The sequence below is a fragment of the Podarcis gaigeae genome (genome assembly GCF_964106915.1).
Source record: "Podarcis gaigeae genome assembly, chromosome: 6".
Lineage (NCBI taxonomy): Eukaryota > Metazoa > Chordata > Lepidosauria > Squamata > Lacertidae > Podarcis > Podarcis gaigeae.
In genome coordinates this window covers 87,783,502-87,801,999 of record NC_139682.1, presented here as the reverse complement: position 1 = coordinate 87,801,999, position 18,498 = coordinate 87,783,502, and the positions used below count along the sequence as shown (strand labels likewise).

General features: G+C 44.1%; 1 protein-coding gene across 3 annotated transcripts in view; it reads left to right on the top strand.

Moving 5' to 3' along the window:
• The window catches only part of PBX1 (PBX homeobox 1), a 219,738-nt gene extending 203,443 nt beyond the window's left edge, over positions 1 to 16,295 (top strand). For all 3 annotated transcript variants that reach the window (XM_083743935.1, XM_083743934.1, XM_083743936.1), the window contains one exon: positions 12,092 to 16,295. In XM_083743935.1, the coding sequence (XP_083600061.1) occupies positions 12,092 to 12,184 (93 nt within the window). In that variant the 3' untranslated portion in view covers positions 12,185 to 16,295. The remainder of the gene's footprint in view (positions 1 to 12,091) is intronic.
• Positions 16,296 to 18,498: the final 2,203 nt, after the last annotated feature.

Here is an 18,498-nt window from a genome sequence, read left to right as displayed (position 1 = left end):
CCTGGAAAAGGAGGCTGCCGTACACTGTGTCGGGGGCTTCTCTTTGCCCCTTTAGAGGTCAGGGGAAGAATTGCGCTCAAGGATTAACCTGAAAATACTGGGAGGGTGAAGCATGGTCCTGATGTTTTGACTTTCCACTGCATGCGTGCCTCCGACGCGAGGAGCGCCCGTTGAGGGTGGTGGCAAAGGGCAGTACAAGGTTTAGAGGGTCTCTCCCACCCTCTTTAGATAACCTTCAGGATTTCTACTGTCTGCATTGCTCACAACAGTGCTAGGCAAAGCAAGTCTTTTCTCAGTGGGGAATCGTACAGCATGCTGCCGTTGGACCTGCTAGGCATTCTCCATGAGCTCATGTCAAGCTGAAATGAAAGGAAGTGCCAAGGATAGGATGTGATGGAAGGGAAAGTCTGAAAACGGCTTGCCAAGACACTCTCTCTCTCTCTCTCTCTCTCTCTCTCTCTCTCATCCTTTTTGTTCAAGTACAAAATTTGAGGCGTTAAAAGGCAAGTGCCTAGATACCCAAAGTAAGTCGAAGCTCACAGGTTGGCAAGTTGGGTCATATGGGAGTTCATGTTGTTTTTCTCTCTGGGGGTGTGTGTTAGAGGAATCACGTGCCAGACAGAGCAACTCCGAGCCAATGTACATTGTGTAGGATGGGGCAGTAGCCAAGTTAGCTGAGAACAGTCACGTGTGTTGTTCACATTTCTGTCTGATTCGTATATAAAGTGAGAGGTGGAGGAACTAATTTAATATAAAATGCCACACAGTTGAGGGGGACTGTATTCTCTCCCACTTTTGTAAGATGTTCTTCCAACCTAATTACAATATTAGGGGGAACCTGATGTGACAGATTGTAAGGAGAATGAGGGCTTATTGTTTTTTATTTGACATTAAAATTAAATGCCCCTTCGAGGACATCAAATATGGTTGTGCCTGCCATTTCCTTTTTGACCTAGGGTGGTAGAATTCTGATCTGTATCACTTCAGACACGTGAAAGGTCCCATTTTTAATACTCTCCTGTATACTTTCAAAGCCCTTCATGGAGTAAATCACAGAGAATAACTTTGCCTGGTATGTTAGTTTACTACAGGCATGGAAGCGTTCAAAAATATTGGCATTATTGGCAATATTGGATTATTGGCAGGCTTCTCATCATTAGGAGGAAGGAGGATGTTCCCTTGAAGCCATTGGTGGGCATGGTGGAGGGGCAGAAATGTTATAAAGCATAGCGTGTGACTTTGTTGTTGGAATTCTGAGCTGACTTCTTCTGAATTTAGCACAGGCATCTAAGCGCCCACGTTTGCACCGAGCCCTGACGTCACCAGGCAAGGACAGTAAAGCATTCTGAAGTAAATGCAACTGAACATGTGCAGACAATTATGTCTGATTATATAAACCCATTGCAAAAACCGGGCTTGAAAATGCCACATGAAAGAGCCTATCGTTCCACATTAATCTCTGTTAGCCGAATTCATTTCTATTCTGGCTCTTTAATACTGAGGAATAAATGAATCGGAGACTGATCATGATAAGATATGATACTTCTGTACAAATTAACCCTGCCCCCACCCCCCAAGGAGAAGCCCAGCTCACTGCAACTGAATATATATCTGAACACAGTAGTTTTCTAGGCTAAACCAAATCACCAGGGGATGCTCTGCTGAAGAAAAGAGCTAGGGAAAGGGCATGCGAGAGGAGATGAAAGCCAGCATGGATTCAGGTGCAGAACTGAAGCTAATTTGGTAGTCATTAATAAAAGGAAGCTGCAGAATGGGAATCAGCACTAATACCAGAAGGGACATGGTGCATTTGCCTTTATCTTCAGGCCAGTTATTTGGGAAGAGGGAAGAAAGGACTCTCTTGAAAGGAATGGCTTGCAGAAGAGGGAGAACAATGTATGATCATGCCATTAGAAGCACTGAGTTTAAACTGCCTGAATATGCTTTTACGTTGAATAAATGTAACCTAACATGAGCAGTGGGTAGTAGGAGGATGAGTTGCCAAGGTAAGCTATGGAATCTTCTTGCTTCTGGGTTTCCAAGAGGACACGGAGAAGGCATCAATCATAGTAGATGCTCTCCTTGGTAACCTGAGAGCTTCCTTGCAATGATATGGCCCTTTCCTGCCCTGCCCTGTCCTTTTCTATATTTAAGAATAGAAGCTGAAATGGAATTGAATTGGGGGAGGAGTTAGCAGCCAGTAGTTCTGTTAAGCTGTTTGCAGCCTCTGGGAGCTTGTGACCAGGACTTGTAAACAGGGACATTTGCCAAGCGAGGCCTGGAATGCTACTTCATGGTGTCCGTAGGACCAAGAGACATGGATGGCGAGGGAGCAGCTGCAGTGACCTGCAACACCATGTCTGTCTTTCTGTCTAATAATGTGCAAAACTACACCTGCAGCAAGTGCAAGCTGGTTGCCTTTGTGGAACATGAGGCCCACCTCTTCCAACTTTGAGCTATCTGGGAAAGATGAGGACTTTCTCAATAGAGAAGAGTGGACCGTCTTGGAACAGCTACATGGGTGGGGTGCCCCTAAAGAGGAGAAAGATCCCATTGCAGGAGATTAACCCCTAGAAGGAACATGACACACAGAAAGAAACAGGACTGTCAGGAGCCATGCTGTATCAATGGAGCTGCAAATTTGATTCCAGGCCCACTGTATCCCTATGTTCTTCATTCTTGACTTGGAGTCTTCTGGCATCCGCTTGCAAATACAAGTTATTATTTCCCACCACCACCCCTCAAATGCATTTTGCATGTGCATTTTCTCCATCACATCTTTGTTCTCTTGAAATAACGGTCTGTTCTTCTATATCTTGCTGTCACATTCTGTCCTATCCCATATTTAAATGACTTGGTACATTTACACTGGAAATGGCGCACATACTCAAAGCAGGGAGATTAGATATGCAAACCCTGTGTGTGCGCGCCCTTCAATGGGCTAACCCAAACCCATGTCTAGATCAGTCCTCAGAATTGGTCACAAGTAGCCGCCTCTCAACTGCTTGTTTACATCCCCATCTTTAGTGAGGAAACATGGGTCAAGCTCTAGGTGCCACACAGATACAGTAAGCATGCTGGCTCCCCTTAAGCATTTTGTTAGTGCTCAGAATGAATGATTGTAAAGTCCAGATTTCTTTCCTTTTGAGACAAACAGGAATGTTTGCCTTCATCATCCCTGGATCCCCTTCATTGCCTCCATCATCCCGTGCAGATGAACCATTTTTAATAAGAGCCAGCTCTCATTGGCTTCCCCCAGAAATCAGTATAAATACTGCTATGAGGCACCAGCAACCTCTCTTGTACAGAATCAGCTTTTCACAATTGTCCCCTAGTGCCTAGCCAAAACTGAACCCTTCCTCCCAACAGCACCTTCCTCATCCCTTCATTGAGACCTCTCAGCTCCGCCTGTCAGTCTTGTGTATGCAAAAAGTAGCATTTCTGACCATACTACCCTAATGGTAATGGACATAATATTCTACCCAACAAACGAAATTTGGCCTCCAGGAACTTGCAAGATTGGTGCTGATGTGTGCTGGTCACTGAACTCTCCTCTGTGCAGCCTATCAGCCTATCTGTGCAACGCATCATGTGCTCCATGTTCCCATGAGGCATGCAAGTCACATGTGTGTGGCTGAGGCAACCCATTCAGATGGGGGTATAAGAAATAAATTGCTGCTGCTGTTGCTGTTTGATGGGCAGGGTATAAGAAATAGATGGTTGTTGTTATACAGCTCAACCCATCTCTCAATGTTTCTAATGATCATGTCACACGCCCCTTCCAGGAAGTCTCAAACATGGACCTCTAGAGGCATATTGATGCAAGAAGACTATTGTTCCTTACCATGAATCATTTACCTCTTCCTCAGTGTGACACCCTCCTATCCTAACCCTCATCCTCTGTGGTTGCAGACAAACTGGATTCTTCTACCATGTCCCTGAAACTAGTATGCAGGAATGAGTGAAATAAATGAAACAGTGTGCTATGTTTTTACATAAGCCTTCCTTCCTTCCTTCCTTCCTTCCTTCCTTCCTTCCTTCCTTCCTTTCTTCCTTCCTTCCACTTTTTTGGGGTGGGGGTGGGGTAAACAATTCTAAAGCCAGATCAAGCTGAGGAAATTGCAGCAGCAGGTAATTTACCTGCTTCCACGTTCATAACATTATCCCCTACTTTAAATAAATAAAGTCTGGAGAAATAAGATCTCTGAATAAATAAGGTACACCTGCCAAAAGGACCCCTTCGAGTATATTTGGTCAGTGTATGTACTTACAGGGACCACTTTTTGCACTGATCTGATTTTTAGGAACAAAATTTAAAAAGTCCTTCCAGTAGCACCTTAGAGACCAACTAAGTTTGTTATTGGGATGAGTTTTCGTGTGCATGCACACTTCTTCAAATATCTGAAGAAATGTGCATGCACACGAAAGCTCATACCAATAACAAACTTAGTTGGTCTCTAAGGTGCTACTGGAAATAATTTTTTTATTTTGTTTCGACTACGGCAGACCAACACGGCTACCTACCTATATCTGATTATTAGGGTCAAGGCTCCGGAGAGTAGAGTCTGAAGCAATGGATTCAAGTGACAGATTCAAGATTCTGACGAAACATCACGAAGAAGACAATGGAACAGGCTGTATCGGAAGGTGGTGGATTCTGCAGGTTTTTAAGCAGAGATTGGATGGCAGCCTGTCAGGGATGATTGAGATCCCTTCATTGTAGGGGGTTGGATTAGATGACCCTCAGGATTCCTTCGACCTCGACAATCCTATGACTCTATGAATCCGGTATTGAGGATATAAGATGCAAAACAAACAGAAAAATAGGTATAAAAAAAAAATTACAAGTTACGGAGGAACACCAGTTTCTCCCTTTATTCTCTATTGCAGTGATATTGTAAAGAAAAACAAGTTTCTTGTGGGGGGGACCTTTAAATTTATTTGATTTTTCAAATTAACGTTTTACACTCACATATACAACATAAATCATAAAACCGAGATTCCAAAGGATCTCCTGGACTTCCCTCCCCTCCCCTTTGTGGCTCCTATTGTTAGCCGTTTACTCCCGCGCCTTTTATAATAATCCAAATCTTTTACATCTCCATTATATCCAGAATTCACCATTAAACCACAAGTGTTTCATTAGTTTGGTGAGACATAAATTTCATGCTCTGTGGTTTCTAGAAAAAAAATCAGATTTCACCTCTGCATTTTAATGCATCACGCTTGTGAAGTACTTCCACATGATTTCTTGTGATTGTCCATGATTGATATTAATTGTGAGGAAATTTTGATATCATAAAATCTAATGAAATCACCTATAAAATATCATGAACCAGATGCATAGTGGGTAGAGCTACAACTATATGACCTGTTTTGGGCCATCCGAGGACCAGGGCGGGTGTGAAGTTGCCCCAACACTTCTCAAGCTGTTCCTGTTTCATAAAAGAGCAGGTGGTTCTGTGATCCTTAGCCTGGACTCCCTGACTTCCATTTCTCTTCTCCAGTTACAGAGACAGAGCTAGGAAGTGGGAGAAGCAGAAACGCCTCTCCCGCCAGCCTTCCCTTCCACTCTAGGAATTGGCAGCTCTGTTGCTACTGTTTACCTTTGCAGAGCCAAGCAGCAGTAACCTCTTGGTTGCTCCAAGCAGAGAGCAAGGAGAGGTTTGTGGGGCATTGGTGCCAACTGTAGAGAGCCCTGGGTGCCCAGGCACCCACAAAAATCTCGACACAACCTCCAAGGCCCTGCAGAGCCTCCGACGCAACTTCCGCAAGGCTCCTCTGCTGCATCAACAGCTGCCTTTTGAGCGCAGGTGTGCCCCCTTCTCCCTTCAGCTCTTTTGGATGAACTTGTGGCTCTCTCCCAGCCATTGTCCTCCTGTTGGTTGCTGTCTGTGGCCACTGCTTTTGGCACCATCTTCAGTTACGGGGCCCTCCCAAGTGAAGCGTCCCTGGGCAGTTTCCCTAGTTAAGGGTAGCTTTGAGCAGAAGCCACATGCAACAGAACAACAACAACAACAACAATAATTTTATTTATATCCCACCCTCCCCAGCCGAAGCCGGGCTCAGAGCGGCTAACAACAGTAAAAATAACACAGTTTACATAAAATCACAATCAATTAATTCTAAAATCAATTCATTCTAGTATCAATTCAGAGTCAAATTAATGGCAACCATTGGGCTAGAGTTCTATGAGGATTACAGAAGGAGGGGTCAGGATGTGCCTTGGCTAAACAGAGACAGCAGTCATATGCAGATGTGGGCACAAGCACAATGTGGACCCTGTATGGTGCAGGTATGTGTGTGATAGAGAGAGCATTTGCCCGCCACACTGCCAGCTTTGGGCATGCCCTCTTTGACCACACAACCTTTTGTTTTGACTGCATCTGCCACTGGCTTGCAGCCCCCCAGAAGATTGACCATGAGGGAATGAGGCCCTTAAACTGACAAAACATCCTCCCTCCTTGGACCACGATATCTAGGGAAGTACAAGGGCAGGAGCCAAGACAAAGCAAATTAGCACCCGGCTGTTGGAATCACGATCTTGTAGCAGGTTGTTGAGCAGGAAGCTGCCCATGCACTTCTAATTTGAGGGCTGCTTTGGTATTGTTACGTCCATTCCTTTGTATTTTCAAGTGCTCCAAATCAGGTACTATAATGTAACATGGGGAATTATTGCAGCAGTGTGGTTTGGGCTTTTTCGTTCCATCATAGATCTCCCATCTGCTTTTTAGCATATGCATGCGCACACAAGCTGTATTCCACAGCCATTCCCACATTACAAAGTCGCCACACTTGTGGGCCTGCCTTTCCAAAAATGCAACGTAAGAATCAAGCCCTGGATTTTTGGAATTGCTCTTGAGTCGAGGACTCAAGCTCTGGGATCCATATTTCATGATGTGCAGCTACAACCATAAGAAATCCTAGAACCTCTCAGTGTTAGTCTAGCTCTCCTTTTAAGGCTTCAGGGCTATTCTGTACAGTGGTACCTCAGGTTAAGAACTTAATTCGTTCCAGAGGTCCATTCTCAACCTGAAACAGTGCTTTCAGTGCTTTTAACAGTGCTTTTAACCTGAGGCGTGCTTTCGAGAATGGGGCCTCCTGCTGCCACTGCGCCGCTAGCACGCGATTTCCGTTCTTATCCTGGGGCAAAGTTCTTAACCTGGAGCAACCACTTCCCGGTTAGCGGAGTTTGTAACCCGAAGCGTCTGTAACCTGAGGTACCACTGTATTAGGAAGGAAGCTTATGCATGGACTCCTGGAGACACTGATACAATTTGCAGAGGATGGGGTCCTTTTCTTGTTTTGGAAATAAATCATATTCTCAAGTATGAGTGAAGTGGGGGGTGTACTGGGTTCCAGAGTATTTCTGGGCTGAGAATGGGAGAGTAAGATTCAAATAGTAAGGATCTCTGTCTTGTATAAAGATTATCTCTTTCTCTATCTCGTTTAATTGGGTGTCTGCAATAAAGCCCCTTCTAAAAATAAGTTGAGTACACAATAGGAGCCCTCCCCACTCCCCCCCTTACATTTCCCGTTCCCTATAATGACCCGGCAAACACTAAATGTCATTTGAGTGCATTAAGCAGCAAACTCTCCAGTGACATAGCAATTACAGTTCTGAAATAGATTTGGTGTGTCACCGAAGATAAGGGTTTTGAAAGTTTCTGTTGTGATTATAGCTTGTAACTCCCACAAATAACAGGCTTCAAAATAAGAGGCTGCCAACAGGGCCATTGTGGCTTTCCCTCAGTGATGGCACGTAAATTGCTATTAATGTCCTGAGTGTACTTGAATATGCCAGTCTCCGGGCGGCAGAGTTGGCTCAGTGTCTCTCTTTACCCGGCTTGTCACTGTCGGGCTGATAATCTGTGGTAATTGCTGCCTCTTGCAGTGGTCAGGACGTGGAAGTGTATGAGCTGGCTGCATATTCTGCAGTAAACAATAAGCCTGTCTGTAGCAAAGTAGGAGGATATGCAATACAACCTCTTTAGGATGTATGAGTAGATTAAAACCTAATGCGAAAAGACTGGATCTCCCAGAAATCTTTGCTTAGGGGTGTGTGGGTGTGTGTGTGTGGGTGGGTGGGTGGGTGTGTGTGTGTAACTTAGAAAGGTGAAGTAAGCCCAGCCATGCATGCAAATAGGTTGACTATGAACTGAGATTTACAATTCCTAACTGCCTAAACTTTAAATTGAAAGTTAAAATGTGTGCTAAATGTAGCTGGCAGCAAACCAGGGCTCCGGATTTTTGCAGACATTCCGGCCACCTAGTTGATTTAATGTGATTTTTTAAAAGAAAGATTTTAAACTGGTGTTTATTTCCAGTTTGCATCCAGAGCTAGCTGAAAATGGCTTTTTAGCATCAAATGACTATGGGTTTCCTTTCAGCAAGTGATTCCCAAACCTTTATTGCCACGGACTACTTGAAAATTGCTGAGGGTCTTAGCTGACCACATTTAATGCAAAGGATGTGCTGTCTCCAGTCTTCAATCACAAATCCACAGACCACCTGGATGAAAATAATGGATCACTGGTGGTCAGTAGACTACAGTTGGAAACCATTGTTTTAAGCAGTAAGAACTCAGTTGTATGTTTAACTGCCGTGTGGTTGGGAAATGGTCAGTGTCAATAACTTCCGGAACCTTAGCATGTTTTTGTCTTGATACTGGTCATTGACTGTAATAAAATGACTACTGCTGCTACAATGGTATGTTATCATGGGACGCGGGTGGCGCTGTGATCTAAACCACTGAGCCTCTTGGTTTTGCCGATCAGAAGGTTGGCGGTTTGAATCCCTGCGACAGTCTGAACTCCCGTTGTTCTGTCCCAGCTCCTGCCAACCTAGCAGTTTGAAAGCATGCCAGTGCAAGTGGATAAATAGCTACCGCTGTGGCAGGAAGTTAAACAGTGTTTCCATGTGCTCTGGCACTCGTTGTGGTGTCCCATTGCACCAGAAGTGGTTTAGTCATGCTGGCCGCATGACCCAGAAAACTGCAGACAAACGCTGGCTCCCTTGGTCTGAACGCGAGATGAGCGCCACAACCCCATAGACGCCTTTGACTTGACTTAACCGTCCAGGGATCCTTTACCTTTTTACCTATATTATCACTGTGAGCCTTCTTGCACCTTCAGTTGCTCACATAACTCATGTTCACATGAGTAGCATTAGACCAGAGGAAAGAACTCACAGAAAATCACAGTTAGCTTCTCACTTGCATGAGTCACCATCTTCTCCCAACTATCTTGTGCATTTAATATGTGAACAAGTCTAAGTCTTGTAAGCTGAGATCCATACACAACACTTTTTCTTGCTGTAGTTGGACATTTGGATGAATGAGGACTTGAGAATAAGAGCAGTTTATATGTGACTTCTCTGCATGCCAACCTTGGTTTGCCACCAGTCCCCTACAATTCAGCTCATTAATAATAATAATAATAATAATAATTTTTTATTTATACCCCGCCCTCCCCAGCCAAGGCCGGGCTCAGAGCGGCTTACAAGCAATAATAAAAACAAGATGAATGATTACAAACTTAAAAACAAAAATAAAACACAACAATTAAAATAATGGAACATTAAAATATTAAAATGTAGCCTCATCGCAGGAGGAGAAGGAAAAGAAGGGGAAAAGAGAGGGGGGGAGGGAGGGAATCAAACTGGCTCCAAGCCAAAGGCCAGGCGGAACAACTCTGTCTTACAGGCCCTGCGGAAAGAAATCAGATCCTGCCGGGCCCTGGTCTCATGAGGCAGAGCGTTCCACCAGGCCGGAGCCAGAGTTGAAAAGGCCCTGGCTCTGGTCGAAGCCAATCTAACTTCCTTAGGGCCCGGGACCACTAGGGTGTTGTTATTTATGGTCCTTGAGGCTCTCCGTGGGGCATACCAGGAGAGGCGGTCCCGGAGGTACGAGGGTCCTAGGAACATGTGGTTCACATTCTTGTGTTTCTAATATGGTATGCGTTACACTGCACAAAAATTCTGGAAATGCAGTTTCCTTACTTTTTTAACAGGAACTTGAGTCAATGTATCTTATTCTATATTTATACCTCATCTCTTCCTACCTTTAAACACGTAAATGTTCTTCCTGGAAATTTGCATTTAAGGGCAGGCAGGATATTCTAGTTCCAAAAATGTCCGGGGGAGGGGAGGCTGAATTGTCAAATGACAGCATAGGAGCTAATTCCTGGGGACCAAGGGGTCTCTCCCCCAATAAAATATTTGAGGGGGCCACCCCCCAAAAAAGTTGGTGGCCATTGCCATTCCAATGGTGTGTGTGCACAGCATCATGTGATCAATTATGTGGGTGGGGCTTACCTGCAAGCCCCGCCCCATATTTTATTCAAGTTGGCCCCCCTGCCACACCTGCCTGATATGTATCTCCAAAATGGAAGATATATTTGGAATCTGCAACTTGCATTTGAAATCTTAAAAATGTATATTTTTAAGACAAAAATGGAAAGCATGGGTTTCAATATATGAAAGTCCCTGTGTATATGTGTGTGTGTGAGAGAGAGAGAGAGAGAGGGAGAAAGAAATGAATGGCTATTTTAGTGAGTTTTTCTAGATGGAAAATGAATTTGCGCCCTAACTTATAGTGCAGGCTGCTTAACCATTTGAAAATTCTCGTGTTACAGATTTAGCATCCTTGGTTGGTTAGATATGGCTGTCATAATCCTTTGGACCACTTTTTGACACACTGAAATAATATACTTGTACACTACAATGGGGAATGAAGATGAGGCACAGATTTTGAGATCGCAAAGTCCAGAGCTTTAGCATATAACACCTTTCGCCTCCCCCATGATTTCTAATTCTTACAAAGCCCTAAACCACTAGGGCCACATGTACCTTAAGGATCATCTGATATTTCACACCCCTGAGATTTGGTTGGACTTCTGTAGTCGCTAGAGATATGCTGGGCTCTTCCCCATGCCTTCTCTTGGGGATACTCTCGCTCTGGATTTCCGGGGGGCGGGGGCTGCATTTCAATAATTTATGAACTAGCATTCATGGAACAGGTATATAAGATCTGAGTCGAGGAGCACCAGGCTCCTAGCCGCTCCTAGCCCCAATTGGTCAAGCTATGGGGCAGGGCCAAGACCTATTTCCTTTTATTCAGTCCATCTCCCATATAGCAGCAGCAGCAGCAGGCTTTAAGCTTTCCAGCCAGGGCTCTATTATTGCACACATTAGTGCAAGGGCCCTTCTGAACTGCCCTAGCCACCCATTGGAATCTAAGAGAATGAGGGAGGCTGGCCCATTTATTTGACCTGCACCAGAACCAGAGGAGACGCCCAAACCAGCTAGGGAGACAGCTTGCTGTAGATTTTGGCACCTCCATGGGCAGTCAGCACAGCTGTTGTCAAACCGGCATCGGTTCAGGGCTTCCCTGAGTCGCCCGGCGACTTACTGTAACCATGGTGAGTTCCGACACCTATTTTCTCGGAAAAAAATCACTGCTTATTATGTATCTTACGCTATCACGTGCAATATGTGCTACACTCCCTCCAAAAATAAGTGAGCATTACTGAGAACCAACATTTTGTTAATGGGCTTATATTGCTTTGCAGTTCCACTTCTGATAAAGTAGACTAACAACGGAAGCTTATGCTCCATGAAAATGAGTTATTCTTACTTGGATCAAGCTTTAAATACCGGATTTTTCACTCTATTAGATGCACCGGACCATAAGATGTACCTCCTGCAAAAGCCAGGGATAGCCGCGCGAAGCCTTCACAGGGCAGTGGGATGAAGGCTCCCCGCTGCCCTGCGGAGGCTTCGCGCCACTAAGGCAGAAGCTAGAACAGCTAGAGGGAGCGCTGCACAGCTTGTAGGGGCTGGCGGGGAAAGCCTGGGTTTCCCCCGCCAGCCCCAAAGAGCAGCTCAGGAGTGTGCCACACTCGGCAATTTAGCTCCAGTGACCACACATTCGCTCCATAAGATGCACAGACATTTCCCCTTAGTTTTTAAGAGGAAAAAAGTGCATCTTGTCGTCCCCTTAGTGAGAGGGGAGCTCCTGCTGGGAAAGCTTTGGGGGGCTTGAGCCCCTTGTTGTGAAAGTGACTGACGGCTCTCTCTCTGTTCCTTCTAGGCTAATGGAGGCTGGCAGGATGCTACAACTCCTTCGTCAGTGACCTCCCCCACAGAAGGCCCTGGCAGCGTTCACTCTGATACCTCCAACTGATCTCCCAGCAATCCGGCATCCCTGGCTGCCCCCACCCCCCTGCACCTGGCAGAAGTGGGGGCCGAGAAGGGAGGGGTTTTCTCTCCTAATGTTGACGCCATCAGGCTGGATCCAGAGCTGATTGGCAGACACAGCAAGAGTCTCCTTCTCTTCTCTTGGTTGGGATGCTTTTTTTCTGCCAATCTGGACACTACTTTATACTCTCTCCCCTTTCTTTTCTGGGTAGAAGCCACCTCTCCTTTTACTCCTTTTTACATCACCCATTCTCTCACACCAGAATATTTTTTCAATCTGAAGGAAACAAACAGCCTCTAGAAGTATTTGTGCATTTTCATGATATTTTCTTTTTTTCTTTTGAGGAGTCAGCCTTTACCTCCCTCCAGCCTATCTGGCATCCACCTCCTTCTGTTTCTCTGATGTTCTCACTACCTCTTTGCAGGAGCCACCTAAGCCCTTCCCCCTGGCCTTTTGGGCGCCATTCCTCCTCCTCCTCTTCCATGTAAGGACAATTGTCTGTTCTTCTTAAGACCCTGAACCCTTGGTGAAATTGCCTTCCAGGATATTCCCCGTTACAGGTTGGATAAATGCAATTCGGGTACTGCAAAGGTATGTCCACAACATGCCACAAGGTAACCAAGATGACCAGGAGAATGTGGGCAGATCTACTTCTTACCATCCCGTTGTGCCTTGAATCAAGCCCCAGTCACGTCTCCTGCCATTGGTCACTGCCGCTGTTTCCCATTCTGCACCCCCACCCCAGAACTGTAAAATTAGGGCCGCGCATGCTTTTGCACCAAGGAAATTCACGTTTGGGTGCTTGGAATAAAGCAATGCAAATGAAGTCAATTTGCATAATTTATTCCAGTTCCAATATTTGTGTTTCAAAGATTTGCAGGGGAAATGCTTAGGCGTTTTGTAGGAAAGCTTACAATAATTAGGGGAAAGTAGGGGAAACTGGATAAGAGCAGAGTGATGGGAGCCATGCACAGCACAGAGGCATTCAGCATTTTACCCTCATATTTCTGAGCCTTATCCAGCTATTGCCTACATCCTTCCTAGTGTTTGTGCACAGCCATGCTGTTTAGAATCTTGCTTTTAAAAAAACGACATCTGAACTTCTCGAGATGCCACATTCTAAGCAAGGTATCCAACTCTGGACTTGCACAGTGAAGCTGCAGAAATCACAACATACCCACAGCCCTGAATACACTCTTATCTTACCATTTAACTGCTTAGAGGCCATTTTGGCATATAAGCAGTATTCAAATTATATATTTTTAAAAATCTGTTAATAGGGAAAGTGAGAGCCCAGCTCCTGATGTTAAGGTCCTAGGATGCACATTGTATTTTACCGGTGCACATATAAACAGGGATTGGGCTTGTGTAGCTTCACACCTTACTTACAGGTTTATGAATGGATCCTTGCTAAAATGGTTACGGTTGTCTTGATCTTGAAAAAGAGAATTAAAGTTTGACTCACCATTTTCCTAGTGGAAAAAGAAATAATAATAAGGAAATAGGCAGACTAGTTTGGTCTGCATATTGGACCCATAAAAACCCTTAAAACAGATATCTCTTTGACTAGCAAATTTTGAAAAAGATATTTGCATGCCGGGTTTAAATTATTACCTGTTCTCAGGCAAAGCCCTCCTCCCACAGAGCAAAAAGAGGTAGTTGGCCCAGATGGCAGAGAGGGAGGGAGACAGACAGACAGACATTTCAATGAGGCTTGCTCCCAGGCATTTCCCAGTGGATTGCATGCCAGTCAGCAAAAGAGGACACCATTGGCATCTACTGCCTGAAGTATGCAAGGGTTTTGGGGCTGTCCTACCTTTGATGGTACGGAGGCTGTGAAAATATGTCTCAAGTGCTCTTTCACACCTCTGGAGGGATGAAGAGATACAAAACAATCTCAGCTATGGGCCATGGCATGCCAGTGGCAAGTCAAAGAAGTAGGAAGCAACCGAGAGCCTCAAGAATTGCATCCTCTGGCCCAACATCTATTGCCTTATGATAGCACTTCTTCTCAAAAGAGTGGGTTGAAGCTGTGGTTTTGATGTTTTCTAGAGCGGCACACTCACGGTTACTCCATGAAGATCAAAGCTCCTTAGCACTCCCAAGTCTCCTTGCCCCTTGTAATTGGGATGGTTAATGTGCATGTGAAGTTAGGGGGCTTCTGTCTATGTTGTGATCATCTGAGAAAAGAAGACTGAGGTGGCAAATAGCCAAGAGTGATCAATGCAAATTGAAAAAAAGCCAAGTCTGAGATGCTCCAAAGAGCTCTGTTCCACCCACCTCAGTGCTTTGTAGCTGCTAAGGAGGGGCGAAGCTGATTTTGCTGGTGCATCTTTCCGTGCAATCCTGTGCATGCATCCTCAGGTGCAAGTCCCACTGAATTCCATAGGACTTACTCCCATGTAAGTGTGTATAGGATTGCAGGCTGTGTCAGCATTAGAACCCTACCCTTCCCTTTCTTGTGAACATTCTATGAAGCTTCCTTATATCGAGTCAGAACATTATTCCATCGAGCCCTTATTTCCCTGACCGCCTGGACGCACTTGAGATTAAAGCCAATTGAGCACTACAATTTGTTCACCCGAGGTGGTTGGTACCTCTTAGGAAGTGTGAATGCCTGTATTCAGTTTCCTGATGTAATTAGCATAGTTTTGATTAACTGCGTTTCTTGTATGCTCTTTACTCCGTATCTCTCCTTGCAATGTTCACGTGGACCATTGTATCATCGGCTGTAATGTGTGAACAAGAGGCATAATTCACTGGAAAGCAAATCTTATTCAAGCCCCATTTAAATGTGTAGGTGGATAGTCTTGTGCAGTAACATTCACTACTTTAACCTCGTACTGGACAAGGATCTGAATTTTATCATTTCACTTGCGTGGCAGTAGAGACAGGGGAGATAAATGGATCTGCATTTATCTGCCTGTAACAACATATCTTCCTCCTTCTGGTCTGTCATGGTATACGGTACTAACTCCTTAATGGTACATACACTGGTAGTGGTTCTCTGCATATCCAGATTTACTATTTTTATTTTTATTATTATATTGATTATTATGAATATTGGTTATTTTGATTACCTGTGAGCTGCCTTTTTCTCATACACTTTTGCTTCATTATTTTCTGCCCAGAAAACCCCGACTTCGATACCAAAAACAAAAAAAATTAAAAACTGCAGAAACTAAAAAAAAACTTAAAAATTTTAAAAAAATTAAAAAATTCAAATCTTTCAGCTTTATTAACATTTTCCATTGTTTCTTGCGATTTGTGTCTCGTTCTTTGTAGTATTGATGATAATGAACATTTGATAATGAATGTTCTTGTATATTCAGATAAAGGGAAAAAACCAAAAAAGCAGTCTGAATTTAATAGTGTTTATAATAAAAATAAAATAAAAAGTTACCCTCATAGCACGCATCAAAGGACAGGCCCCCCCCATCCTGTCTTTACTGTGGCAAACAAGCTCTTCATACCTGTATAGTTTTTAACACCAAACTACCTACATTCACCCTTCCTTTGTTTCCATTTTTTATTATTATTATTTCCATGCATTTGTGAATTAGTTCAAGAATGCTAGAAAAGTGTAGAGTTGTGCACATTCATTTCCTGTTCCACAATGTTTTTAAAAAAAGTGACAGTAATTCATTTTGTAAAACTTTTAAAAATGGTTGGAATAGTGAGCATAATAGGTACACCTAATACTTTATGTTTACTAACTTTGAAAGCCAGAATTTATTTTTCTTTTCCATTCTCTGTTTTGCATTATTTGAAGGAGCTTTTATTTTAGGGCCCAATCCTCTGGGAAGTTCTTCAGGGCAAGCCCCACAGACGTGAAGGGGAGCTGAACCACAGAATCTCCTGCGCAGCTCCAGTTCATTTCAACAGGGCATGACCCTCGGTTCAATTTTGTTTTTTGTCAGACTACGGCCTTGAAAAAAATATCTTCCCTGCTTCCTCACTCCTTAAACCTTTTTACTATATTCAAAGTGATGTGAAAAGCTTCATTAGCAAAACGCAAAACAAAAAAAACCATCTAATTATTTCCCCCCTGTATTTGCATGATTTGTTCTTTTAATAAAAATATTATTATTATACATCAGTTCGTTGCTTAAGCTGAAGGTGGAAGTACAAAAATGAGCATGGAATTTGAAACGTGGGACACTAGCAAAACATTTGAGTACACGCCTGAAATTCACTTAAACCTCAGTCTGTGATTGCTGTAATGATTTGTTTAATATGATTATGAAGCAAGTTTCTTGAGGACTGCTGCATGGAACTCCCTAATGAGGATGAAATTCAGCAGTCCTGGGAAATCTAAACCCCTACCCAACAACTGGCTTTCTTCGACAGCCTTTTTGAAAAGCAAAGGTGGGCCAGTGTCTCAATCCACTTCCTGCTGGGTGAAAATGCAAATCCTTTCCTATCCATACCAGTGTTCGAAACTCCCATTGTTCTAGGCGCATTTTGCGACAGGGAATTTCATTAGCGCGAGCAGTTTCTGAGCTCTGGGTGCAGTACTGCCCCTAAGATTTCAGATTAAAACTGCAGAGTGGAAGGAAAGGAGGACCTTTTTCTGCCTCCCCACTTCCAGCTACTCTCTGAAGCTGGAGAAGGGACCCTGTCAAGAATATTAGGGGGGTGGGCAGGGGAAGTAGACCATGTGAAAAAGAACATAATATTTTAGCTGCGGTTCATTCATTTCCAGATTTCTATTCTTGTTTTTAAAAAAGAAAGCGCCTAGACATTCTGTTGTTGTGCCCATAATAACCAAGGTTTAAGGTGCCATAATCCATATCTGACAATTTTGAACATTCCATGGACTTAAGATGCTTCTATTGCCATTTTCCATCTTCTTGGCCACCGTGAGCCTAGGTCATCTCAAGTAGGCCCTTGAAAACCTGTTTAATCCAGGGACATAGTTATGGAATAAACAAGTAATAATAACACAGATTACAATGTGCCTTGCCCTCACCTCTAAGTAACCTCTAAGTAACACTCGATTGAGAACCGGGCTACCCAGGCTCCTCCTCAAGCTGTCATGTCCCTGTGGCAATCCATGCGGTTGGAAGGAAGTCTGTATCAGGGCAGGTTGCTGAGCGCTCAGGGTTCCAGCTCATAGGGCCAACCAATGCATTTTGGCAGGTTGCCTTCTTCTAGACATCCTCCCAAACCTACAGTTACAGATAGGTAGCCGTGTTGGTCTGCCATAGTCAAAACAAAAAAAAATTCCTTCCAGTAGCACCTTAAAGACCAACTAAGTCAGTTCTTGGTATGAGCTTTCGTGTGCATGCACACTTCTTCAGATACACTGAAACAGAAGTTTCCAGACCCTTCTATATAGTGAGAAGGTGGGGAGGGGTATTACTCAGAAGGGTGGTGGGAATGGGTGATTGGCAGATAGCTGTGATGAGCCTGTTGACGACTCTTAACGACTGCAATAGGTCTTACAGGGAGAAGCAAGGGGTGAAAAGGTGAAAAATGGCTTTGTCGTGTATAATGAGATAAGAATCCAAGGTCTTTGTTCAGGCCAGGTTTCTCCATGGTTTTAAGTTTGGTGATAAGTTGTAATTCAGCAGCTGGCCCCAACAACATCACACATACCATCTCGGGACTATTTAATTGCTCATCTAACATTGTGTATGCCATCAAATGCCAACAGTGTCCTTCAGCTCTCTATATTGGACAAACAGGCCAGACCTTACGCCAAAGAATAAACGGACATAAATCGGACATCAGGAATCACAAGACAGAGAAACCAGTAGGAGAACACTTCAATCTCCCAGGACATTCTATACAAGATCTCAAAGTAGCTGTTTTACTACAAAGGAATTTCAGAAATAGACTGGAAAGAGAAGCTGCTGAATTACAACTTATCACCAAACTTAAAACCATGGAGAAACCTGGCCTGAACAAAGACCTTGGATTCTTATCTCATTATACATGACAAAGCCATTTTTCACCTTTTCACCCCTTGCTTCTCCCTGTAAGACCTATTGCAGTCGTTAAGAGTCGTCAACAGGCTCATCACAGCTATCTGCCAACCACCCATTCCCACCACCCTTCTGAGTAATACCCCTCCCCACCTTCTCACTATATAGAAGGGTCTGGAAACTTCTGCTTCAGTGTATCTGAAGAAGTGTGCATGCACACGAAAGCTCATACCAAGAACTGACTTAGTTGGTCTTTAAGGTGCTACTGGAAGGAATTTTTCCCCCCAAACCTACAGATAGCATTGGGGTGAGGACTTGATCGTGGAGGGTATGGCAAATGTGTGCAGCCCCCATTCTGCATCACAGAAT